The sequence below is a fragment of the Gadus morhua genome, chromosome 9 (genome assembly GCF_902167405.1).
Source record: "Gadus morhua chromosome 9, gadMor3.0, whole genome shotgun sequence".
Classification (NCBI taxonomy): domain Eukaryota; kingdom Metazoa; phylum Chordata; class Actinopteri; order Gadiformes; family Gadidae; genus Gadus; species Gadus morhua.
Window position 1 is genome coordinate 13,349,960 of NC_044056.1, and position 27,204 is coordinate 13,377,163.

At 40.9% G+C, this 27,204-nt stretch overlaps 2 protein-coding genes across 5 annotated transcripts in view; one reads left to right on the top strand and one right to left on the bottom strand.

Moving 5' to 3' along the window:
* Nucleotides 1–128: 128 nt before the first annotated feature.
* Nucleotides 129–3,622, bottom strand: zgc:101566 (transmembrane protein 263). Its single transcript, XM_030366582.1, has 3 exons — nucleotides 3,405–3,622; nucleotides 2,814–2,913; nucleotides 129–2,140 (listed from the first exon to the last, which is right to left on the bottom strand). Exons 1-3 carry the CDS (start codon nucleotides 3,408–3,410, stop codon nucleotides 1,860–1,862), a joined length of 387 nt encoding a protein of 128 aa, XP_030222442.1. The 5' UTR covers nucleotides 3,411–3,622; the 3' UTR covers nucleotides 129–1,859.
* A 4,344-nt stretch (nucleotides 3,623–7,966) lies between these two features.
* LOC115551008 (SH3 and multiple ankyrin repeat domains protein 2) overlaps nucleotides 7,967–27,204 on the top strand; it is a 40,620-nt gene continuing 21,382 nt past the window's right edge. For 2 of the 4 annotated variants that reach the window (XM_030366461.1, XM_030366464.1), the window contains exons 1-12: nucleotides 7,967–8,315; nucleotides 11,880–12,090; nucleotides 14,068–14,271; nucleotides 14,506–14,577; nucleotides 14,875–14,983; nucleotides 15,817–15,971; nucleotides 16,603–16,770; nucleotides 17,997–18,113; nucleotides 24,002–24,079; nucleotides 24,894–24,960; nucleotides 25,141–25,185; nucleotides 26,196–26,589. In XM_030366461.1, coding sequence (XP_030222321.1) covers nucleotides 11,890–12,090; nucleotides 14,068–14,271; nucleotides 14,506–14,577; nucleotides 14,875–14,983; nucleotides 15,817–15,971; nucleotides 16,603–16,770; nucleotides 17,997–18,113; nucleotides 24,002–24,079; nucleotides 24,894–24,960; nucleotides 25,141–25,185; nucleotides 26,196–26,589 — 1,610 coding nt within the window. In that variant the 5' untranslated portion in view covers nucleotides 7,967–8,315; nucleotides 11,880–11,889. Of the gene's footprint in view, nucleotides 8,316–11,879; nucleotides 12,091–14,067; nucleotides 14,272–14,505; nucleotides 14,578–14,874; nucleotides 14,984–15,816; nucleotides 15,972–16,602; nucleotides 16,771–17,996; nucleotides 18,114–21,477; nucleotides 21,558–24,001; nucleotides 24,080–24,893; nucleotides 24,961–25,140; nucleotides 25,186–26,195; nucleotides 26,590–27,204 lie in introns of those variants that run through there. The other 2 variants (XM_030366463.1, XM_030366465.1) reach the window with 2 other exon arrangements.

A 27,204-nucleotide genomic window follows, 5' to 3' on the forward strand; every position in this document is an offset into this window, starting at 1 on the left:
AAAACCAAGCATTTTAATTAGATAATAGAGAACGGTTTAAAAAGGCCCAAATATGTCTGTCCTGCTAGCTAAACCAGTCTTTTATAATGGTCCGAGTCTCCCACCCAAATAATGAGTGACACGTGACAGAGAATCCAGCAGTTTTTACTTTATAGAATACAGCATAACTGACCTTCTGCAAAAATAGTTCTATAATAGACAAAAACAGCCTGAAAGATAAACGAAAGAAGAAAGAAAGGAAAATATTGGATTTAAAAAAGATTACAAAACTAAGATATAGATAGCTGGATGAAGGCCACATTGTGCCTGAAACTTATAAATAAATACCGACATTCACAGAGAAATCAAAACAAAAGCAACTAAAATAAAAATTATATGGTAAAAGGGTTTGGTGAAGCTCAAAATAGTTTCAGATTGAGAACAACATGCAGACTTCTACATTAAGCTCAACACAGCTAAATGATATGTAGCATTTAACTATATGTAACATTGATACATGGTGTACTGACACAATTTTCTTCCTAAATTGGCATACATACATGAAAGCAACTGGACTGAATAGAAATGGAAACGTCAAGATTCTGTTTGAAAACTAAATTGACGTAAACAATATGAAAATATGGTAACAATTTAAGATTATTTTATGGTTTTACACATCATATCGATATATTTGTCTTTAGTATTGTTACAAAATTTTGGGAAAATTCATCAAGGTAAAAACAAATTATAATCTAGTACTATTGCTATTAGGTCACTCCGCAAAACACACACAGAAAAAAACCTCTTGAAAGAAATTCTCTATAATATCCTATTCTCTAATTATTCTAAATAAATGAATACTAACCGTTTTAGTGATTATTATTATTTTTCTTTGCAAAACAAGTTTGGAACAAAAACAGCCCAAAGGGATAACATATCAGTTGGGGTTTAGTGATGTTTATATACCCCAGCTCAAATCTTTTGAAGCCATTAAAGAGGTGACCTTAATATTAATCCAAGACCATATCAGATCGTTGTTGAATCACGGTTGGGATCATGATTGGTTGTCCAGTTCATTACAAGGGAATGTATGGTAGAATTGCAATAAATGAATCCGATAATTTAAATACTTTTCTAAGAATCTCTAAAAAATCTAAGATTCATTAAAAAAAGATTAGAAAGCGACCAGTCCTGGTGCCATTTCTGAACGGAATCTCCTGTTCAAATGGTCACTGATACTTATTTCCTTGAAAGGAGTTTAACCCACATTTTTGTTTCCATCATCATGCAATCATGAAAACAAAAATTTGGGAACCAACACAAATCCATATCACAAGCCATTTCACAATGGCACAAGTTTTATGCAGAAGAGGTTTTAAGGCCAATTTAACTGTTTCAAGGTAATTTCCGGTATGGCTGAAACGTTCTTTATAGGCCACATTTTACTTAGAGGCGACAGCAGGTCTTCCATGGACTAAGATAAAATAAAGGTCTCAAGTGTATAAAATAAATTATTATGTATATCTATTCATTTTGAAAATAATGAAGTATCCTTAAACCCATATAAAACAGTTGTTACACTGCTATTTACCATCCAGGGTTTCTATCATATTTTTGTTAGGAAAGAGATCATTTGTAGTATTTTGACCAACTATAGACCGCAACTGGCTTATTTTTGGATCAATTATCAGGAAAATGCATTTTCACTTCCCCTTAGCATGAAACATCTTACGCTCCAGCTAAGCACATATCAATGATTAATTTCATCCATCAGCGTTCCAACCTTTTGCACATACGCAAACAAAACGCGCATTGGAGAAAATGCGCAAGCGCTACACACAAACAAAAAGAAGCGTTCCGCACACACTCACAGTTGTTCATCAGTCAGACTTGTCCTTCTTTTTGGTCGTGACTTTGCTGGCAACCGCTGACCCGACGGCCCCGACCCCCCCCGTTACCATGGAATAACTGCCTTTGACCAGACCCACGCCAGCCGAAGGCACACTGGTCACCGCAGTCTTGGTGATCTGGAAACTTTTGGTTCCGACCCAGGCCACCCCTCCGAGAGTAACCCCCACCACACTCCGGGTCATAGTGAACAGGCCACCTCCCACTTTCCACAGCACTCCTCCTTCTGATTTGGGATGGTCTTTTTCCCCGTCTAAGAGAAGAAGACAAAAAATAATGAGGAGGGGAGAATAGTTAACTTTAATATAGAAACTTTTTTTTTTCTATATAGAGTATATTATATAGTGACTATTTCTGCATCATCTCATTGAAAGATTTTCTAAGTTGTGTTACATACGTCAATGGTTCAAAATGTGTACATGTGTGTATACTAAAAGCCTAGTGAGTTGGAGGAACTAATTCAGTAAAAGTATGGGGAACCCAAAGTAAGGTTCACTCACTCCCTCTCTCTCTCACTCACTCTCTCGTGGGAACAAGAGTAGAGCTGTGTTTGATAGGTGAACAGAAAGAAAACCATATCCCAAAGTCAGCAAGAATACAAAAGTATGCAGTAGTTGGCAATTAAACAGACTGATTAGATGGCTAGAATTGTTGCAAGGTTGGATTTTCAGGGTAAGTGTTGTTCTTATGAGGATGAAACTTGATAATGCTTATGGTTGATGGCGTACAAATAAAAATGCACATTGTAAAGTAGTGTTGTCTTCCGAGTTCAGTCAGAGCCAAGAGAAATAACTACCTCTACGGCAGAATCACATTTTCCCAGAGAATTGCAACGAAATTCACCTTGCATACATAACATACAACATACAAGTGTTTTGTATCACTACAGAGTATTTGTATGAAGCAGAACGGAGCAGGTGTCTCACCCTCTGGGGAACCGGAAGTCTCCCCCTCATGCTGCTCTGTGTCGTCGTTGTCATGGTGTTGGGAGTTGCCCTCTTCATCTATCTCCTGCTCTGTGAGGACCTGATAGGGAAAGAGTACCGGTAGTAGCAAATTTACATTACAGATACGATCAACATATCTACTCCAACTACGTTGTGCCTTTCATTATCTGCGTGAACTAATCGTGTATTTCCGCTGCTGCTAACGGAAAAAGCAAGACTAAGTTTACCACAATAGTAAACAGCCCTAACCCTAAGAGCTAGCATATACTCTTGTATCATCTTTAAACGATGATAAAATCAGCAGAATTATTTCTGTCTAATGTTTTAATGTAAACTAACGTACGACTGAGTCTGTTTTTATGAGGAGCACAGTGGATTTAGTACTACTATGCCCTCCTAGACCAAAGCCTGATTATTTTTATATTTTAATGCACAAACATTTTGTAACAAAGTATTTGCATGATCAACATGACAACACTTTGGATATCGAAACGTTGTCACGGTCATCAGACATGACATGAGCCTTTTCAAAACGGACTGTCACAAAATCCAATCCCAACCCCCACTCACCTTCATATCATTCACTCGAAAACTACTTAAAAGCAGACAATTCGTCTTTGATAGCTACATTTAAAAAGTGAAGACAAATCTTAAACTTTGCTATTAGAATGATATATTTATCTCCCGTGGCGAATAATTCTACAGCGTTTCCCTTGCATAGTACATAGGATGCTCTGTGGTTTGCCAATGATCACAAATCCTAGAGGACGTGACGCAATGTTTTCTATTCTTGGTGTTGGTTCAAAGGCTCTGCAGGGTTGCAAACAGCGCCCTCTCTCGGAAATAAATCTTCCCATTCTTCTTCTTGGTGTTTTATGGCCGTTTGTATCCCTATTGTCACATTACCGCCATCGTTTGACCTGATGTAGAACTTTCCAATCCTCTATATCCATAACAACAAACAATTAAATGTTTTCTAATTTCTGACAATCCTTCTCCCAGATACCCGGATGTTCTCCATTAATCTGTAATGTGCTGTTTAAATGACTATGACCACTATGAGGTAACCTTGACATTATGACCTGCTCCTTCCTGTTCCTCCCCATTCTCTTCACAATCCCCACTCACTACATTGTATTGAGTATGTATACTGTTTATTTCTCTGTCCCAACACTGCTGCCACATTTCAACTGCTTGCCTCCACACAATTACCTTTTACTTTTGGCATTGAAAGTAAGATCTCTCAATTTATATATTTCCATTTTTAAATAGTCTTCTATTGTAGGCTACACATTATTATGGCGCAGAATGTGTGCAGGAACCCACAACAAACGGGGTGCTTGATGGTTTTTGAATATAATGGGGTTTACAGTCCTGCCCACGAATCATTAACACCTGAAAGGATTTTGTAAAGGCAGGGTCATGGGGGACCATGTAGAGACGCCATGGAAACTAGGTCAGGTCATTCATCATCATGCATCTGCTCCTTGATTGCCGATGGAAACATCTGCCAAATGTGAGCCCATCAACATTTTGCCAGCTATAAAGTCAGGACTCTCCCCCTGCTCTCAGAGGATAGGTGAAAATAAAAGATGGAGAAGACTATCGAAGGAAAAGTGAATAGCTTTATGCCCCTGGTCGATTATCCACTTTCCCCCCATTTCCCTGTGTGCCTCTGTCAAACTGCCACGAAGAAGTATGGTGTAGTATTGTGCCAAATCTACCACCGGCACTTCCATCAGCTCTTCTGTTGCTTACATCCATATGATGCTATACTCCTACTGCATCTTAAAATTACATGCTTTTATCCTAGATCTAATTACAGAGTCAGTGTGAGATGAAACGCAGATGAGAGTACATATGCAAAGATGTGGTACAGAAGACAGAGCAACGTGACAACAATCTGACAAAGAGCACATAGCAGTACAGGCTAACCGTCAGGCAAATCAGCTTAATAGACCAATTCACGATTCTCTCCTCTCCACCGTTGAATCCTGTATTCCTTTTTTTGCAATGCCTCTCTTTGTCTACATTTAACAGACAAGATATTCCCTTTTTATGTTGTTGTTAAAAATGTGTATTTAGTATATAGTAATATCGCTAATATACAAATATACTAATCAACATTTACCATTTTTACAGAACACTATTTCGTTTTCTCATTGATATATTGAGTAATTTTTTTTGTCAATTTTCAATTACGGTCTCATAGTGCTTTACAGGCTATATATTTATGACACATCCCAAAGCCCTAGGGCAATAAAACAATCCCTTAATGAACAAGGAATAACTGTTAAGAATGAACGCAGAGTGGGATTCAACCTTTCAGGGATGGTAAGGAGTGCAATGGGTGCCATAAACGACCAACATGGTAGTAATACAAGCAAACGTTAGAAATACTAACGTTACCAAATAATAATTTGGATTGTCCATCGTGATGGCTGGCGGGTGAGCAAGCTGGTAGGCCAAGCATGTGGGGTGGCCAAGCATGCAGTAATGATCATCATAACAAACTCAAACTGAGACAGCCTTCAGGTTGGATGGGGGAGGGAGGACATGGAAGAGAACATGGATCCATGTAGAGAACCTCTAGTCCCGTACCTATCGGCAGCTTGGGTGGGCTAGTGCTGGCTCACGAGTCGATTAGGTGGTAATGAGAGCCCAGGGATACTCGCCTCTCATTAGCCCAATGCGAGCGTAATAAGGCTGGTTGTAAGTTTGGATTAGAATTTTTCAGCATAGTCAGCCTCCCTGATTACCGGTGTCAGACTATTTCACAGATTGATAAGAGGACATACTTTTTCATGCTTATTACTTTTTTGGGATTTAAAGAAGGCCAGCCCCTTAAGGCAGAGAAGGGATACAATAGGGTACAATAAGGTCCTTCAGGTAGGACGGTGCAAATCCATGCAGAATCGTATAGATAAGCAGTGCACCTTAAAATCTGATGTGACATAAATTGGAAGCCAGCGGAGGGAAGAGGGAATAGCAGTAATGTGGTCGATTGCGCATGCCTTTCTTGTCCCATTGGATTTGACTTGGCCTTTCACTTTTATTTTTTTACGCTAAAGGAGAGAAGGGGGAGCATAAATGTCTATGCCCCAGTTCTGCATCCTCTGAACTCTCCCTTTTCTGTCCTCCCCAAGAAAAGAGTTATCCCTTCTCTCTCTGTAGATGCATACACAGAGTGAAACAGAATGTTTTCTATATGTTTGCTATTATCAAGATGTTATTTCTCAATTTCTCAATTGTAGAATTTATTTTTTACTTTAAATACAAATTACAAAATTTGTTCACCCATTACATGCACCGTTTTCATCACATTCCCTCAGTTTTTTTCCTATTTTAATTCAACCACGACTCAGGTCTGTCTCTTACGCATAGTTCACATCCTCCTCTCAGAGCTGTTCCTACTGGTTCAGTGGAGGCCATGATGGATCCATGGATTCTTTCCATGGCCGTTGCTAGGTAACTGCTGGTTCTGCATTAGCCAGTTTCATACTGTAAAACATGTCTAGGAGAGACAGTGCATTGCAATCCACTCTCAGTACCCTACATTATTACTATAGCAATTAATGTTGACTAGTGTTTGAATCTGTCCAATGCCCAAACTTGACCAATTCTAAGTTTAGTTTATATAACAGCTTTGGATTTGGATGTTGATCATTGGTCAGATTTAGAACATATCCTCATACTGTCAAATACAATCTGTCTTGTATCTAGTTCAACATTCCGCTGTATGCATAAAACAAATTCATAATTCATTGATGGCTTGCATAAATGTTGGTCTATGAATGACAAATGTTAAAGGTATTGGTCTGGATGTGTGCAGCATCGGAGAACATTGTGCGATTAAATCAATAAAATCTTTTTGGTAGGAGTAAAGGTTATTATTGTCTGCCCACAAATTGATTATTATGTTTGAAATATTTCATTGAAATGTACAATGTATCAATAATGCATTCAGCTGCATTATTTCATTCCTTGCATTATTGACCCTGCAACGCTGTCAATAACTAAACATCAAGGCTGTCAATACCTATACATCAAGGCTGTCAATACCTATACATCAAGGCTGTTAGAACCTATATATCAAGACTGTCAATAACTACATCAAGGCAGGGGATATGTGTAGGTCCCACTTCCTCATGACAGTCTAATATCTTGAGGTGTGTGTCAAAAGTTATGAACAGTAGTTTGCATTTAGTACAGCTCATCCGATTGTGTCCAATAGGCCTTTAACACTTGGTTTGAAAAGAAGGATCTAGACAGGATCAAACATTTAAAATAACATATCCCAAAGGGATGTATGTACCACACCTTTCAAGTAACTTATCACAAGAGAAATTTCAAAAAGTATATTTATATACATCTCAAAGTCTGTTAGTGTTCCTATGTGGGAACCATTACTAGAAAATCATTATTTTTGATTACTTTTTACTTAAAAAAAAACAGTACGTAGATATATATTTATAAATGTATTTAATAAATTATCAATTTTATTAAATAAAAAAAGATAAATCACTTTTCAGAGCTCTCGCCAGATGGTGAAAAGCCACCGGAGTGGGACAAGGACCTTGTGCTTTGATGATTGGCCTCTTAACCAAAACTCAAACCATCCCAAAGACTTCTGAGGCTCTCTACCCGTCTCAGGTGCCAAACACTATAGGGTTATAAATACATTCCATAAACACCATGTCACACGTTCTCACAGCCACAATTCCTCCTATGCCTCGACCAGCCACACACACACACGCAGGCACACACTCAACACACACACACACACACACACACACACACACACACACACACACACACACACACACACACACACACACACACACACACACACACACACACACACACACACACACACACACACACACGCAGTTAAGAGAGTTAAGCGGGAGGATGGGGCAATATCTCCTCTGTGAAATATCCTCCCTCTCCTAATTTTTTAAGTTGTATTGATACAAAGTTATGTATACATATATAAACGTAAGTTTAATATAAGAAATATTGTCTTCGTATCTTTTAGCCTACCTAATGCCATAATCCATATCTTACTCCCACCCTCGCTCCCTAGCACCATCCCTCCCTCCATCTCTCCCTCCCTCCGTCTTCTCCTCATATCTTCGCCACTTCGATTCTCCTTTCGGTCACTCAAAATGAACGTTTAATAAAAAGAAAAAAGTGCATACGTTTCCAAAAGACTAGCTCACACCTTCATGTGCTGTGAGACGTGGTCGTTATGGTAGTACTAAACACTCGTCTTTTAATGCTTTTCCCCCCTCATCAAAAGGCAGGGAAAGCAAGACTCAGTGCGCGCGTCTCGACACCGGTGGTCGCTGCTGAGGATTCTATCCGATTTTCGATCATCATGGTGTCGTTTTCACGCTACTTTTAGAAAGAATACGGGCTTCGATGGAATTTAAAAGAGGTGGTGGACAGGTGCACTGAGGACTTCGCAATCCCACGAAGGTGAGACGCTCAACAACCAACATAGGCTACGAAGATGCTCTGGTTTAGACGCTAGCCATTATTGATGCGAATACGCCTATTTCCTACTCTATTTGCTCGCTAAGGATACATATGCAGCAGTTGTGCAAAACATTCACATGCTTAACATGTAAAAACTATCCGTTTATTATAGTAAAAAACTGTGATTAGCAGCTGTATGTTTGAATGTGCTTGCGCGTTCTTGCTTTGATGGGGACAGTTGGTCAGATGATGAAATCATATGTAGCCTTATTTACATCCGACCTATATAGCTCACTTAATGTTTTATCTCCAGTGTGATTGATTAGTATAGACTTGTCTATCTAGGCTATTTTGCGGTTGCTCTTCTCATCTTGAAGGTGGGAGTGGCCGATAATAACAGGCTTCCATGGGAGAAGAAATTGGAGCAACATCTCTACATAATTTACATAACCCTTGAAGACCTCAATACCTTCAAACTGGGAAAAAATTATGAATAAAACGAATTAACAGTATAGGTTCACAGATTTCAAAATATATAAATATGCATTGCACCAATGATCACATCTCGAATGATTTTGCATGCAGTTTGACAGAATGAGTCAGTTTCGGAAATAACGCGCAAACTACTGGCGAGAAAACATTCCCTTCCACTAAGAGAGACTTGAAAACAAAAAAAGTAACGCATTAATGTTTAAATAATTGGATACAAGTAAATGACATGAAATGTATTAGAGGGTGCATTGGATTTGGGGCAAGGACCGGCCGCAGGATGGAGCCGCTAGCCCGCATGTCTGACTCCTGGAGGCGGGGCAGGATCCTCCCCCTGGTCCCCCCGGTAGAGGTGGAGCTGGGGGTGTGGCGGGTGACCAGCGGGGAGAAGCGGTGGGAATGAAGACAAGTACTTTGAAACCCAATCCCATCACAATCCCCAAGATTAAACCCGAATGTGAATAGGATGAGCTCAATGATGGGGTGCAGGCAGTAGGCGGGGTTTAGGCGAGACCAATGCGTAAAGATCTCCGAAACACTTGGACAGTTAATTGGTCTTCTTTCATTTGTATCTTTTTGATAGATATCTATTAATTGAGAGCTTTTTGACCAGGTGATTCAGAAATTGAAATCTATTTTCCAAGGAGCACCTAAGCAGCGTAACAAAAATAAACAAAGTTTCCAGATATCGAAACATGAGAAATATAACCAAAACAGTCAGTTCAAATGTAATGACTACTCAGTCCAGTCCAGTTCCATGCTCAAAAAATAAACTAAAATTGTCGTAGGAAATAATTCCAGGTGATCCATGTGGAAGGACCATTAAGACTAAAAGCCTTTTGACCGCACAAACGATGTACTGTTGTCCAGGGAGGTACACCGAGACTGAGGATCACGCACACACACACACACGCACACGCACACGCAAACACGCACGCGCACACACCCACACACGCACACACACACACACACCGCACCAACACACACACACACACAAAAACTCACACACATAAGCACGGACAGACACACAAACACACACACATACACACGGACACACACGCACATACAGACACACACAGACATTCACACAGACACACACACAAAAACACACACATACACACACACACACATACACAAACATACACACAGACACACATACATACACACACACAAACAGACACACACACAATCCAATTTATAAAATAAAAAGCCTTGTGTAAAACCAATTATAGCAATATAAACTAGGGTGGTTCAGTGTACCGGTACCAGCCAAGTACCTAACCCTAACCCTATCCCTGAACGACTAATTTGCATAATGTGGTACTTTTGTACTAGCTTAATATTATGGCGAAATGGTGGAAATCTATTAGAAAATAAATATCGAGATGAAGTGGGTGTGCATATTGGCCTTTGAGTGCGTCTGTGTTTGCAGAACTGAGCAGAGAAAGCTGCCAGCAGATCAGGACAGCCCACAACTTGCAGAGAAGCAGAACATTATATCACTGCATTTTCGGTTATTTAAATACTTGTTTGTTCTTAATTTGCCCACACACAATCCATGCCAAATACTCTCTGATTTTGGCATTCAAAGTGGCAATTTTCCGCTCTTAATATCAAATTAAAAGGTCAGATTTGGTTTGTGCTTTTCATTGTCTTCTATATAGCTATAGCATAGCTGCAGCTGTCACTTGGGCTTGGCAAAAGTTTGTCATTTTGGTCCTATTTGAGTGCAACAAGCAAATTATAACTTCACATATTAATCTGTTTTCAGTTTCAGATGGAATATATACTGCCAAGTTTTTTTTGTTAGAGAATACCATTAACCTAGATATGTCCACGTTTAAGACCAACTAAAGTTGTGGTAGATGGGCCTGAACTATATTACAGTGTAAAGGCAGGCTACCTACTATTATATAAAGTTTGTACTATAATATATAGATGCTGCATTAGGAAAGTTGTCATATGTGACAAAGGCATTGTCACACATTTGTTTAACTAGGAGAACAATATGGGCCCAATCCTAGTGCCTTGAGGGACCCCCTGAGAGATGGAACAGCCATCTGAACACAAAAGTCCATGCTCAGCTGTATCAAATGCATTTGATGGATCAATAAACAGGGTGGCATATATTTAAATGTTATCCAGTGCCCCAAATTCTAGGTAATTTATTACTACCAAGGGAGGCATAAGTAATGGTGTGTTCAAGTTGCATCGTACACTACCCGCCCGAGGGGCAAAGTGGGAAATCTCCAAGCTTCCTTGGGCATTTCACCGGATCATTCCCCCTTTGGGGCGGTCCCCCTCGGGATTCTGAGAGTCAACCGAGTTCAGTGAGGTTGACCGTACGACTCGGAAAGCAAAGATGGCTGCCTTCCACCATGGACCACCATGGGTCTAAAATGTACCGAGAATCTACCGTGCTTTACCCCCTTCACGCTTCCAGATTTAATTAGAAATTAGCAGTGTGTTGGACTGAATAACTAAACTATTAAAATGTTAACAACATTCTTTTTTTTCAATTAATAAATGGCAAAGGTTACACCATCTCTGAAAGTCAACCTTCACCTTGGATGTATAAGGGAAAAGTTAGCAGTTGGTAAAATAGACATTTTCAAGTTAGAGCGAACCCTAGCTACTGAAAACCAGAGTAGTTGAGTTGAAGAGTGCATCATTCTGCTGAAGTAGTAACAATTCAAAAGAAACACTTGATGTTCCACACTCACTCAGATGATGCCCTGAAAGGATTGAGAGGTCCTCGCTGCTCTTTGTGTACTTGGTAATTTTTCTTCATAATTTAACATAACTACACTATTATTGTGAATTTTCAAATGTGAATATTTCATTTTAATGTTTACTCAAAGCTGTAAAAGTAAGTAAGTGTGCATAAAATATGTGGAGGGGTTGTTTGAGAACAGAGGACCTTACCTCACCGCTTATCGAGTGACGAACTAACTACAACAAGATTTAGTTTGATTTTTTAGATTAGTTTTAGATGACCATGCTAGGTACTACACTGCTCACATGTGTGAAAGACAAAACTCCTATTTATAACTATTGTTTTGCCCCCTCTCACAGTGATTCAGCCATGACGTGCAGTCCCACATCCAGTGAGGAGGAGATGGCCCTGTCCCTGTCAGAGGGTTCAGGGGCCGAAGACAGTGGGAGTTCCCGGGAGGAAACAAGGGGCCCAGGGGCCACAACAGTGGTTTCCAGTAGAGGGGACGTCAGCCGGGAAACGGAGACCTCCCTGGTTATCTGTGTGGTCATACCAGACCTCCAACAGTCGGTGGGTGAACTGAATGTACCATTTTGTGACAATGATCGGAGACATAACAGCGTTCTGAGTCTTCTACAACATGAGCACAATTTGCATGACAAAAAGCATCTTTCAACTCGTGAATTTCGCAGGAGAAATCATAAACACAATTAGGAACCGCTGAAATTCCTCCAAGTTCCCCCAGTCCAACACAAAGCTTTGTTAGTGTCTGAAAACAACAATTCCTTTTTCACTCTTAATATCTTCAATAGAAAATACAAGTAAACTTTTGACAGACAGCAGAGCTAACACAACATTCATAGAACATAGTTTGTTATAATTCATGAACAAAGCTGTGATTGGCTTGGCAGCATGTGTTATTTATGTTTTATGAATAACCAAACACCATGTTCTTCCATTGTCAGACTAATGGAGGATAATGATGCAATGTGTTCAGATTGCGGCCTCTGTAGTCGCGAGGTGAAATAGGAAAATCGGTCACAGCTTACAACTGAGGCTGTGAAAAATCAAAGCATCTGCCCAAAACTAAAGTACTGCACAATAATTGCTGCAAGATCGACTTGAGTTTAACAGAACAGTGTAGAGAAGCTTTTTTCAAATCTATATATTATCTTGTTGGGGCACTGCATAATGGCTACATTAGAGATGGGACATTTTGAAAAAATGGCCTTCTAATTTCCACAGCTAGTACATCTCAATGTTCTAAATTGAACACAAGAGCTTATATAATTCAGTCAATATAAGTGCACAAGTAGGTTTCAGAGGTTTTCCTTGAAAATTGTGGGTCTTTTAGATGTTTTTTGAAGATGGGGAAGGATTCTGCAGAACATTCAGGGCTCTGTATCCCGTTCCACCTCCAAGAGAAGGTTCTTGGACCTTCTTAAACCTAGCATAAAAAATGATGACAGGAAATGAATGATATCGGCACACATATTTAAATCCAGGTATAAATGTTGCCAAGATGCACAAAGGATGGGATCTGTCACACCATATCAGTAGGTGTTCTGGGACACATTCTGAACACATCGGACACAAGTGTGAAAGCATCTGACTTCCCAAAGCGCACGCATAGCGTTCTATTTACAGATCAGGGGCGGGAAATGGAGGAGCGTCTTCCTATTTCGACTTTTGCTTTCTCAGCATCAGTATCCGTTTACCTTTAATCCAAAACATCAGTAAAATCAATATGGATAGGCCGACTCGTCGTCGGTTGTCAACAAAGTACCAAGTATCTATTTTTTCCTTTTGTTGTAATGACAGCTGCGTAATTATTCCTCACTCAAATTGACGTGAGCCTGCCACTGGTCTCAGTTGAAGTGGGTGAACAGAATGAAGAGATTGTAATATGAGTGACAATGTGTGGGCATTCTGTACGGAAAGAAGAGGCCTTGATTTTGACTGAAATCATATTTATTTTTTTTACCTTATTTATTTGGGAGAGCCATTTGAGATTAAACATCTATTTTTCAAAAAGGGTCCTGGCCTAGATAAAACAGAAGAATAACACATAAAAGTCCCAAAAACAAAAAATAACCAATTACAGCATAAACAGATTATTGAGAGCAGTTTCAGATTCATAGAGATACACCAGGAAAGGTCAGATTAAAAACATTTACATGCTTGATAGGCTGACTCTGAACCCTTGATGAAAGCATTTATAGAAACAAGTTCATTTTGAGGTCAGTCAACGTCGAAAGGCCCCGTTGAAGGCTGTAGCCTGAAGCTTTTCCTTAGCTCTATGGTTACATTGGTAACAGATAAAATGAGATAGTCATGGAAACTAAGCGAACGGCCCAAAGAGTCACTCCTACATAGGTTGATAAATATGCTGGTAAAAGGCCAAGAAGACCTTGATAAATATAAACCTGCAAGTGGCTGACTCTTTGCCGGGCTAGTGAGGGCAAGCTAACGTTGGCGTACAAAACCACAGTGATGTGTCAGAGCGCTTGAATTAGCACTGAAACCTTTACTCTTTTGCTTCTCCAGATTGTCCTGAACTTTGAGTCCACCGCCACAATATGGTCAGCTAAGCAGCAGGTTCTGTGCACGCTGACCCAGCCACTGAGGGACGTCTTGAATTACGGCCTGTTTCAGCCTGCGTTCCAGGGGCGTGAGAGTGGGTTTTTGGACGAAGAACAGCCACTGAGACAGTTCTCTATACCAAAGTGTCAGGGTGTGCCTACACTAGAGGTAAAGTACATGATGTTGTCCTGGTCGTGTGTCGGAGGAATATTTTACATGAATACTCACTCAATTGACTGTTGATGTTCAACCAATAAACGTGGGGAAGCATAAAATGCTCATGATTAATGACTCAAGGGTATGAATAAACGTTATGGATCAGAGAGGGGCTTACATAAAACGGATTGTCATTGTCTGCTTTTCAAACCCATTTTTACGATGTTTTCTCTTGTGCCTCTGCAGTTCCGTTATAAGAGTCGAGTCTACAAACATACCAATGTCAATGAGATGTTGATTGCAAAGATAAACATCCAGGTGAGTATTAAGAAATGTTTTATCATAGAACGAGCATCGGTGGCGAAGGTTTTATTCTATCGATAAAAATAATAATAAAAAGAAAGCTGTGGTATATTCAAGAAGCCATCCTCTGTCCTTTGATCTCTTCAAGAATAGAGAGTTTGGGACAATGATTTATCATGAATAATTTACATACAAATATTGTTGAAACCTTCGATCCATGGTCGAAACTCACATTCAATACGTCGGTGCTACGGAGGGACGCAAATGAGGTGTGAACATCATGTGCTCTCTATGTTCCTATTTCTATTACAGACTAATTTAAGACGTTTTATCGAGTGTATTCAGCAGTTGGAAACGGACAAGGTGGAAAAGATGCTGGATAGAGGCCTCGATCCTAACTACCATGACCCAGAGAATGGAGGTAGCGCAACTCAACCATCCAATGGGATTAAATTCAGATGCGTCATTTTATTTGGAATGGGAAATGAAGACCAAATCTGAATGAAATGGCACAAAGTGCTATACATAGATACATAGTCAATGAGCCATATTTGATTTATATTTATTCATAACATCCAAATTTGACACATTTTATTTCTGTTCCGATTGAAATGAAACACTTTATTTTGAAAAGACCGTTGCTAGTCTAGATACTTATTTTCTAGAGCTATAGGGAACCTTAAAGGGGATTCAGAAGATCTGCCTCTGTTGGCTTGTTTGTTTCACAAGGGAACCAATTAGAAGATGGAAGATGACTACAGCTTGTAGATTTATTCATAGGAAAGCTATAGTTTAAACACTGAAAGGAGTTTTTGTTGGCCTGGACTAATATCACCTGATGTTGTATTTACTTGGCTTCTATTTTCTATCTTATTCTATAAGGGATATAGGCTAGAACAAATACATTATCAGATTTTGAAATCTATCTTTAAACAGTGTTAAATGAATGTCATTATAGAACTGCATAGACCAGGATGTATTTTTACGTATTCATTAATCAAAGACATGGAAGGGAACTGTTTGGCACACACGTTTAGTCCACCGGTAGAAATTGTGTGGGCCTCAGGCGAATTTCGAAATAATGTGGATTTTAGTTAATCTGATCGTACAAGCGTTTTAAGATCAAATCTGTGCGTACAAGTGGTTCTTGCATGATTGCTTTATATACAGTAGGATCCCTTGATTTCTAGTTGTGAGATTATGTTTTTTTTACAATTTGAATGTATGTCTGTTTGTTTCTGTGTGCGTGTATAGAAACTCCACTAACATTGGCAGTCCAACTGGGGGCTGGCTCATCATCTATCATCATTGCATTGAAGAATGGGGGAGCTCATATGGACTTCAGATCTCAGGACGGTCTGACTGCCCTCCACAAAGCTGTCAAAGCCAATAACCATGTGGCACTTAAAGTTAATAACATGCAAATACATTCAATAACACAATATGCACTGCACATAGATTGAATGCACTTTTGTAATGCTCGTCAGGGAAAGGGGATAAATGCATATTGTTTGATAAATTCTCAAAAGATGGCTTATTAAATAAGCTTTTAACACCAATTAAAAAGAGTATGTGCAATGCATTTGTACTGCAGCCAGTATAGCTAGGCAACAATTAAGATTAAGAGATATAACATTAATTATAGTAATACCAGTTAACCAGTTCACGTAATGTATCTCCTTTGAGATATCGAAAACATAGCTTGCATTTTCAAATGGCAAATTGTTAAATTGCTTTGCTCTTCCATATTTGGTGTATTGGGTGCTGGAAGCCCACAGATAACTTGCTGTTTGACTTGCAGCAAGTCAAGTCAAGCAAGTTGACTTGAATAATATTACACCTATTATATGTTTTATATGGTCTAAATTAGCTGGTATGCATAGGCTGCTAATTGGAAAATGTTTGCATTGTCATGATGGAATTGCAGTCAAATAGTTCTAACCCAGGTTATGGAAAGGTAAACATTTGTAAACAAAAAAAGATTTCCATAACATTTATTGTTACTAGTTTTTCTTTCATTGTGTTCTTTGTTCCTTCCAGACCCTGCTGGACCTGGGCTCGAGTGTGAATTATAAAGACAGCCAGTCGCTCACCCCTCTGTACCATAGTGTGCTGGAGGGGGGCGAGCTGTCCTGCTGCCTCCTGCTGCTCAGGTTCAGTGCCACGCTGGGCTGCAGCGACGAGAACGGCTGGACTGAGATGCACCAGGTAGGCCCCTAGAGAGCAACGCTCACATGGGCTTTTGAAGCCTCCAATTCTCTAATGTTTTTATAGGGTGTGCACCGCATGGAAATACATATTGCAGTCTTTTTGGGCTGGGTTCGATTCGGTGGATTTTGGGTTTCATGATCATGATGCAAGATAAATATGTTACGGATAAACAAACCCAACAAATTCCAACAAAGGATATGTTTTTCATAGGCAAAAAAATTTATGAAACAAAGCTTTGTTTTCATTTTGTCGATTAAGGCCCTCTTTTTTTTGGCAGGCAACTAAAAAATCACAGCTTTTTAATCGCACCTGCAATATGCGTACTGTGAAGTCTAGCTTCTTTGGCAGGGAAGACATTGGAGCAGTGTGCATTGAAGCAGGGAGATACAGGCAATGCTATTCACTCCCCCTACAATGAATAATTCAATGAACTACAGTGGCTAAAAAGAGCACCGAGAACTGCTGTTGGTATAGGAAGATTTCAGGGCTGGATTGCACATTACAGTTAATGGATTGGCTCAATTTATTTTGGTATATACTTCAGAAACATTCTATTAATCTTTTTTACAAAAAGAGGTGGATTGTGTCAGTGCAAGCCTCTGCCTAAAAAGCCTATTCAGCCTTCTTGACTATAAAGTGAATAACAATCAGGATTAAGTAAACTGCTGACTTGGATATTCTAAGATCCCTTATAGGCTTTTAGTGGCATGAGCTGCTCAAAGTGTTAGTGAACTGCCTGTTTCCGCTCGAACTCAAACACTGAGATAAAAACAAATTTGTTTGGAGCTGAGTTCCCATGGTTACAACCCACGGCAACTTTGTTCCAGTACACACGTAGAGTACGAGCGTTATACTGAGCGATGTTATGCATGAAGTGCCCCATCCCCCTTGGCAGTCAACACAGAGTGCTTCCTAGACAGAGGTCCACGCATCAACACACACAACTCGCCGCCAGTGTATCTTTGTCGTGACATCGAAGTGCCTCTGAAAGTTCAGAGCAGGGTAGAAATATTACCACTTTTTACAACAACAACAAAATACATTGTTGGGTCACCCCCCCTTTAAAGGTATTTTATTTTAACCAGTAAAAGACCAAGCTAATTATCAAAAAAGGCATCAGTAGGGTTGGGGTTAGTATTACCAGTATGTGTTGTACCAGCTAATAATGTAGTGCATGTTTTTAAAGTTACAGCTGTATCTAAGATGCCCCACTGTGTTTCTAGGCCTGCCGCTACGGCCACCTGAAGCACCTGGAGCAGCTGTTGCTCTTCGGAGCTGACATCTCATCCCAGAATGCAACAGGAAACACTGGCTTGCACATTTCTGCTCTCCACAAGCAGGTAGGGCACACACATTTACAAATGGACAATTACAGGAATACGCCAACCTGATTTAAACACAGTCACATGCACATATATGTCTTGAATATGAACTTTTTTCTGTGATTGGGAAGTTTTGCTATTTTATTTCACTTTTTTTTAAGACAATTTTCATGCATAACTATAAGTGATTGCATTTTAGCAACATGCATTGCAGGCACAATCACATTGTACACCAGGAATTCACTCTTGGGGTTTGTAGACATGGCTGATGTTGACATGAATGGTGGTGATAAGAAGCAAGTGAATGAAAGTGAGCCTGAGCTGGGCTTTGTCGTGGTGGATGGAACTCTTTTCTACTATACCATCAGAGTTGTACTTCTTCTTCTATTGTCACCTGGGCTCGTGCAATGAGATATACTGTATAACCAATGTTATAACGATACAAACACATGTTGCATAATTACACATCAAATTATGTGTTAAAACATCAAAAAACTGTTTTATAATCATTACATTGCAGTTAACGTTGAAGGCCGCCATGTTTGATCTTGTGTCTGACGTTGAGTTTGACAAGTCATGCTCTAAAAATTATACACAAAGTTTCAGACTTGTGGGGAACTGTTTAATTAATCTTTAACAGATCTGAGCTTTTCCTGTTATACGAGTTGTCTTGACTTGTCTTGATTAGTCTCCACAGTCAGTCTTCCCTCGACAAATTCATACCATTAATTCATGACTTATGTAAAGTAGATTCCACAGAATCTCTCAAGCATGTGAAAGCAGTGTATTTTAATGTTTCTGAAATGTCCCTGTGTGTTCTGCTGGTACTCAGGGGTCAACTACTCTTCCTCACTGTCACTCAGCACAGAAAGGGTCTTTTGAAAACATTGATGTATAAGCTGGGCAGATCTTTTCTAGTCTGAAATGTATTTAATTTGACAGAACATTAGTGAGTCAAATGTGACCGTTTGGACTAAATGGCATGATATATAAGTGCATTATTAGATGTAAATGAGTTAAGCCTGGAGCATGTCAGTTAGGGGATGCTTTGATCTGTGAGCTGTAGTCGGTAGATATGGGGAGGAGTGTGGAGAGAGACTCCTGCCTGTTAGTATCGCTGGTCGATGAGCTGCTGCTCATTTGGTTGGAAACAATGTGAACATTATGCATGGGGGCGTAGGTTTTTAAGTTATGGAAGAAAAAGGCTTTTGCGTGGACGTTCCACATTGCGGCTCGATAGCAGCGTTGTGGCCGGCCTGCTTTGCAGAGCTTCTGGCCTGAGGAAGATCTGCCTGGTCCAGGATTGCTCTATCCTTCTGTCGTGAGATTTGACTGCACCCTTCAGGACAACATTGGTCACTGCAAAGCTGTGTTTACTTTGTATGCTTCTAATGACTGCTAATGACTGCTAATGAAAATTACTTTGAGCTCAACCAGCCCGCCTTTTAAGTGATTAGTTTATAGTTTCATTGGAGGGCAAAGCCTGCCTATTATGTGGCTTACTCATCTCTAAAAGCTTTGTTTTAACTTTAACTAAACTAAAGATCCTGGTGTGTTGTGGGTGACCTCACTTTATTTGTATTGTCTACAAAATGCATGCATGGATTCACATCCCATATGAGGCAGGCAATGCTCCTTTCTCCAATCTTATTGTTGATTCATTTTCAACATAATTCCCAGGCAGTTCAGTTCACTTTCATTATTGTGCTGAATCTTTTTTTCAAAATGTGCATTAAGAGAGAGTAAGAGAGAGAGAGAGGTTAAGGTAGATAGAAAGGTTATAATAAATGAACAAAGAGCAGTGCAACAGAAACAGAAGGATCTTACAACAGGGGCAGAATGTGGAAAATTTAAATACAGGTGACACACATTTGACTAACGCCCTACTATTCCTGGCGATACCCACAATGCATTTGTAAATGGAAGACGATAACGACAAGTCGTGGGTGCTGGTTAAATCCCAATCATTCGAACCATGAAACCCCAAAAAATCTGTGATAACCCTAGGCCAGCAATTTCAATGAACAACTCTATTCATAAACTCATTGCAGAATTCATCAATCAGCTTCAGTAGCGACTCCCGGTACCGTGTTAATCAGAGGATCACGATGAATTATCCTTTAATATCAACGTTCACAAAACCACCTGCACCAAAATGCTGCTGCCACCTTTCCTTGTCATTGTTGCTATCAGCCTTGTCTCTTATCTTAGCTGGGTCAACCACATGCTTTCTGTTGAGCCCCAGGCAGGATCATCCTGAGAGATCTGTGGTTCCTAGCCGTGCTCACGTAAATACCAGTCTTGTGCCAGGCTCAAAAACACATATACACATATACACACCTACACACACATAAATCACACATACAAACTGAAATGTGTGTGTATATGTATCGTTCAAGGGGTTTGTGTTGGGTAAATGTGCCTATAAAAAATTGTGACTATGTCTGTATTTAAACAGACATTGTTTACAAATAATATACAAATACAATGTACTGTATGGATGGATGGCAGATACTGTATGTGCAGCTTTGAATGTGTAAGCTCACGTGCAATAGCTTCCATCTGTTCAGCACGCATTTTACTGCTTGCATCTTTGCCTGACTGTATTTTATGCGTTCATGTGGGCAAGCTCTAGTGTGTGTGTGTGTGTGTGTGTGTGTGTGTGTGTGTGTGTGTGTGTGTGTGTGTGTGTGTCTGTGTGTGTGTGTGTGTGTGTGTGTGTGTGTGTGTGTGTGTGTGTGTGTGTGTTTGCGTGTGTGTGTGTGCGTGTGTGTGTTTGTGTGTGTGTGTGTGTGTGTGTGTGTGTGTGTGTGTTTGCGTGTGTGTGTGTGTGTGTGTGTGTGTGTGTGTGTGTGTGTGTGTGTGTGTGTGTGTGTGTGTGTGCGTGTGGTTTGTGTGTGTGCGTATATGTGTATGTGTATGTGAGTGTGTGTTTGTGTGACCGTGTATGTGTGTGACCTTGTGTGTGTGTGTGTGTGTGTGTGTGTGTGTGTGTGTGTGTGTGTGTGTGTGTGTGTGTGTGTGTGTGTGTGTGTGTGTGTGTGTGTGTGTGTGTTGATTGCTGTGTGCGCATGTATCAGCCGTGGGTGGAAGGCAGCTTTGGTTGTGTTAAGTGGGTGGTAGATTGTCAGAAAGCTCCTCTTCTCTCAATGTTGCTTTCTATCATGCTGCCTGCATTAGCTTTCTATCTATATTTGCTACAACCAGATTACAGCACATTCTGTTCCTCACAGTAATGGAAGAGACAGTCATTTGTGCTTGCCGGGAGACTCTTTCATCTTTTTGTACGTTTTTTTATTACGGTTTCTTTGAGCGTGAGAAGGACGCATAGAATTTAAATCCCCCCGAGAATATTTTAGTACTACTTAAAATGATACAAGATTGTTAACACAGCTCCTAAGAAGTGCTTCATTCAAGAACGAATCCACCGTTTTTTTAGGATTCTGGACTAAACCCTTCCAGGTGAGGTACTTTTATTGGTAAATAATACGATGTAATTGGATTTGAGGATACTACTATTGAGATAAGATGGTTGACAAATTAACACTGTGGTGATGCTAAAAGGAGTCCCATTGAAGATTGTGTAGAGTGAAAAGGTGCCTTAGAATGAGTAATTGTATGTATAGTGTCTTATGTTCAGATCTATCCTTTCCTGCAACTATAATTGGGCGACGGCCTGTTTGTGTGTCCGGATTTACATCGCACACCGTTCCTCTGATCGCCTCTTAACTCTGACAAAATACTGTTCAAGGGTCAGGCCTCATGCAGAAATTCCTGAAATGCCCCAAAAGAAGCCGCAATCCAAAATATGGGACGTTGTCTATCAAAATCAAATGACGTGCCACAGCCAAGAAAACTCACAGAGGGAGAAAAACTGACTAATGTGTATGGACTGAAAGATTCAACAAAGAGGAGCAAAGACCAATTGTATAGTTGCTCAGTCATGCTGGATATCAAACTGATTGAAATCTGTGAGGATGTCTATCAGGCAACCGATGCAGAAAAGTAGGAATCTATTCTGAATTCTCCTGGAGGCTGCGGATATCCCTTTCATTTAAAAGGGATCACAACTTAAAGCAGGGCAGAGGTTGGCAATGTGCTTTATGTTGGTAACACAGGTTTGGCTGCTCACAATCCTCGAGGTAGAGTTAGGTAGGGACAAAGTAGGGTTAGGTAGGTTAAGGGTTAGGTAGGGTTAGGGCTACGTAGGGTTAGTGTAAGAGTTAGGGTAAGGATATGGTAGGGTTAGGGTAAGGTAGTTTTAGGGTTAGGTAGGGTTAGTGTAAGAGTTAGGGTAAGGGTTTGGTTTGGTTAGGGCTAGGTGGGGTTAGTGTAAGAGTAAGGGTTATGTAGGGTTATGGCTACGGATTTCAGTAAGAGTTAGGGTAAGGGTTAGGTAGGGTAATGAAAAGTACCCTTAGGGTTAGGGTTAGGTAGGCTTAGGGGTAGGGGTAGGGGTAGGGAAGCAGGTTCCGGTTCAAGATCCTGATCCTAATCTTTGAATACTCTGTCTGTGCCATCGAAGCTGAGTCCACACCCTGACCCTTACTCTGGTAACCAGGGTTATGCTGATCAAAGACAGCAGGTTGATCGTCTCGGATGGGATCTTCAGCTTCCACAGCTTTAATGTGTGAGTGTGTGGAGATAACTGAGGGAGTCAGAGCACCCTCGAGGTGTCAACGCCGCCTCCAAGTTGTCGGGAGAGAAGCTCAAATAGTCAGAGCTTGCATCAAGCTGTCAACCCGCTAATCTCATGCAGGACCACAGGCTGAAGGAGAACATGAGGACAGACAAGGCTGACAATGAGTGATCCAGCTATCTCCTTGATGGGGGGGAAGGGATAACCCAGGGGAAATTAAGTTCAGGTCCAGATTTGGTTTGAAGTCGACTCGGTTCTGCAATCACAAAGACGCGCTTCCTGTGGTTTTCCTTAACTCGCTGACGCCCTCTGAAGTGCCTGATCATGAAATATAACGACGGGTCCTGACCGGCCACTCAGGAAGGGCACCAGGTGGTGCAGGTGCTGGACCAGGCGTTTCAGTGCTAGCTTTATGTAGGGACAACCATGGGTCAGAGGATCTTCCTGCCCAGAATCCCTCCCAATGACACGATGATGAGCTTCCCTTTGTTCCCAGCTAGGCTGGCTTTCTCAGTTACCGTCAACAAAGGTCAGGGGCAAGAGAATGAGGGAGTTTGGCATCTAAAGGTCTCGTCAGCGTTCACATATCACCAGCCCTACGCAGAGTTCTTCAGGCGACAGCGAGACGGCGAGACAGCAGCCGCTACCTCTAATAAATACATTCACGCTGCTGAGGTGAGGTTAGGAGGAGGGAAGAGTTAGGAGGGAATAACTGAACACATAGCTGCTGTAATTATATTGCCGTAGAAGCATTTCTGCATCCTACTCTATCCTATATAGATGATATAATAAGAATCATAATGTGTGTGATTATTATGATAATACTTTACATAAGGGAAGCTAGCACTTTATGAGCAATAAAGTGCTTTGAGATGTGTGGTCTGTTGATTCATGCTGATGTGAGATGGGATTTGTGTCTGTTCAGTGTGCATTATTAGTTGTTGTTCTGTTGCTGTTGTGACAGGCCAGACGGAGACCGTTGGGGTTGAGTCAGAGGTGAAAAGGTAGAAAAGCCAGAAGAGCTTTGTTCTGGTTCTCTTAATGAAAGAACAACAACAGCAACAGGCTTATCAGAATATAGACAAGGGTTGGTTAGGGTTAGGGTTACCCAAACCCTAACCCCAACCCTGCCAATGAATTGTCTATATATTCTTATGTTCTTTCAGTACCTTTCAGTGACCTCCGTTATCATCTGTTGCTCCATTCATTTGACTTTTAGCAGCTTTCTTCACATATTTACTTCCTCCCATTGTTTCCTTCTCAATAGGAGCCATGTGTGAGATTGCTTTTGTCTATTGGTGCATGTAAGGACGTGAAGAACTACAGAGGTCAGACTCCTTTCCAGGTAGGACCGATGTGTGTTCTACTATAAGTTCTTGAATAGATGTAGACATTGGATCTATAGGAATTGCTAACAGAGACTGCATGAAGAGTTTTGGTCCTAAAAATAAACAAAACATTATCTTGCTGTTTTCATTGTATTTATTTTGTTTCACTGAGAAATTGAATGGTTATTAGGTCCAATAATGCTTAATAATCATCAGATGGTCATCATTTGCACAAGTGATGCAATTCAGAAAATTTAGGACACAAATACATAAAAAACAAGTGTGTGAATGGGAATAACTAATTAATCTGACTTTTATAAGATGTTTTTGATGGCTAAACAAGTGCCTGGGAAAAAGAGTGCCTGGGATACATTACAGGAGATGATAGTTATTGAAATCCCTATAGTATAATATATCGAAAATACAGCTCATTAGAGATATTTATATTTGAAGTACCCTAATTCTAACCTAGTCCACACAGAACCCTAACCATAACCTGGTACACAACAAACCCCTACCCTTAACCCAGTCCAATACAAGCCATAACTCTTACCCTAACCTAGTCCACAACAAACCCTTACCCATCCCTAACCCCCCTAGTCCATTATAAGCCATAACAATAGCCCTAACCGAGTCCATTACGAACCCTAACACTAACTCTAACAAAGACCCAAATTCTAACGCAAAACCGTACCCTAACCCCCTCTAGTTAATGCCAACAAAAAACTATTTGTGCAACTTGGGATTTGTGTTAACCTGTTTAATATCCTCAAATAATCAAAATCCAACACCTCTGAATTAACACTTCTTTTATCCACCTTCAAATACCAGGTGGCCATCACTGCTGGAAACTTCGAACTCGCAGACATCATCAAGACCTACAAGGACAATGAAAACGGTGAGTTGATTATACCACTGAATCCAGATAAATATACTAATTATCCTAGATTCATGTGCTACTAAACCCAGATAAATATACTAATTATCCTTGAGAAATATACTACTATCACAGAGAAATATACTAGCAATCCAAGTTAAATATACTACTAAACCCAGAAATATATACTTCTAATCCTAGATCAATATACTACTAAACCAGATTCAACAGATACATGTGAGAATGGTGAGTTGATTATACTACTAAACCAAGATGAATATGAGATGGCGAGTTGATTAGACTAATTTACCTAGATAAAAAAATTAAGCTTATGTTAATCAAGCTTAACATACTGTGTGTGAGTGTGTGTGTGTTTATGTGTGTTTTTGTGTCGTGTGTGTTTGTGTGTGCGTGTGTGTGTGTGTGTGTGTGTGTGTGTGTGTGTGTGTGTGTGTGTGTGTGTGTGTGTGTGTGTGTGTGTGTGTGTGTGTGTGTGTGTGTGTGTGTGTGTGTGTGTGTGTGTGTGTGATTGCGTGTGTGCACACACGTGCATGCGTGCCTGCATCAACTATCGATATAACTATTGTTTATACATCTTTGTGTAGGCGGGTCTAACATACAGGAACGGATGCATGTGGTTGCCATGGGCACCAGTTCTATGTACTGATTGGTTGCAAGGCAATGTGCTGTGCAGTTGGGAAGAATACGTAGGCATGTGAGAAACGGCAGAGAAGGATAAAAATGGCAGTCAGTGACGATGAGAAGCAGGAGAAAAGGATTTGAAGCAAAAAACAGCTTTTCAAACTCTGTTGCTTGTTTGACCAGGAACGCAGAAACTAAATCCTAGCCTTTAACCACTTTTAGATATATTTTGGGATAATGCATCGGGATATTTTTCAGGATTTTGTACAAATCCTTACTTGATTTTTGGATTGCCGATTGCCTTGGTAGGTAAACGTAAGTAGGCTAAAAGAAACGTATTATGCACACATTTGCAGACTAGAAAACGACAAGAGACACACACACACACAAACAGACACACGCACAACACACATAGTTTCCCATGGTCAAGTAAGTTGTATGTTCTCTTAGTCCCTGAGCCTTAGTGTTATGGTCAACTCTGTTGACTGTTAACCGCTGTATTCAACCACAGACGGGATCGTTTCTCCTTGACTTCCACTGCCACTTCATTGTTTGTCAATCACTTTGACACTTTGTCCCTCTCTCCATCTCACTGCACTGTTCTCTCTCCTCAGTCCATCTGAGGGAGAGCCCTCGATGCGCCTCTCCCTTCCGGGTGAACCACGCCTCGCCCTCCAGCCACTGGGTGCCTTCCTCCAAGCAGCAGCTGGAGACGGCCCCCGTTCTGCTGCGCTCCAACAGCGAGGACAACAACCTCGACCCCGGCCCCAAGAAGTCCCACTCCTCCACCGTGGTGTCGACCCCCTCGGCCTCCCCGTCCTTCACCTCGCGCCGCAGTCCCTCCCCGTGCCACCGGAGCTCCTCGCCCACCATGCCCTCTCCGGCGGTCAGCACCGTGAAGACGGTGGGAGGGGTGCGAGGGGGCCGGCCCTCCTCCCGGAGCAGGTCCCCGTCCCTGGGCAGACCGGCCGCGGAGGACGTCCGTCGACAACACCAAAGACACACAAGGTTTGGCTGCTTTTTTGTGTTTGTGTCTTGGCCCAAGAACTGCGCTGTTTGAGGGAATGACTTGATTGCTGGTCAGAGTGGAGAGTGGTGTTATCAGTTAGAAATGGCATAGCCGTTCCTCAGCTGGTGGCGAGTGAATAAGCATATATAGTTGACTGCCCCTGCCTCCCTACAAGCCAATTTAGATTTGAGACCGCACTTGGATCGTTACAATCAATCAGGAACAGTCCTCCAGTTCCTTCCAAGGGTGGAGCTGGTGTCGGTAGTGCCAAACTGTCAGTGTGTTTTTGTTCGGAACATAAGCCTACCGACAACAAGAGCATGTCATTAGCATCTTTAGAAATGTGTTATGATGCCCCGCGATCGTTGGTGGTTGGTATGGAGGGAAAATAAACGCGTAGCGTTTGGTCCCAGCCTTGTGGGAGCAAATTCATAGAGTGATCTTCAGAGAGCTCCTTGTTATAGCCAACCCTCTGAGGGCGTTCTGTGAAAAACTGCTTGGCTTGCCTCTACATCTGTGTCTTCTTAAAGCTTTAGCTGATTTGCATTCGCATTGTATCATAAGCAGATCTAATATCTTTAAATAACACAACTCAAAAGCAGGAATTCTACCCT

Coding starts and splice junctions, on each gene's coding strand:
- zgc:101566 (XM_030366582.1), bottom strand. Junction 2,141..2,813: donor GACTTCCGGTTCCCCAGAGG/GTGAGACACCTG, acceptor TTCTTCTCTTAG/ACGGGGAAAAAGACCATCCC.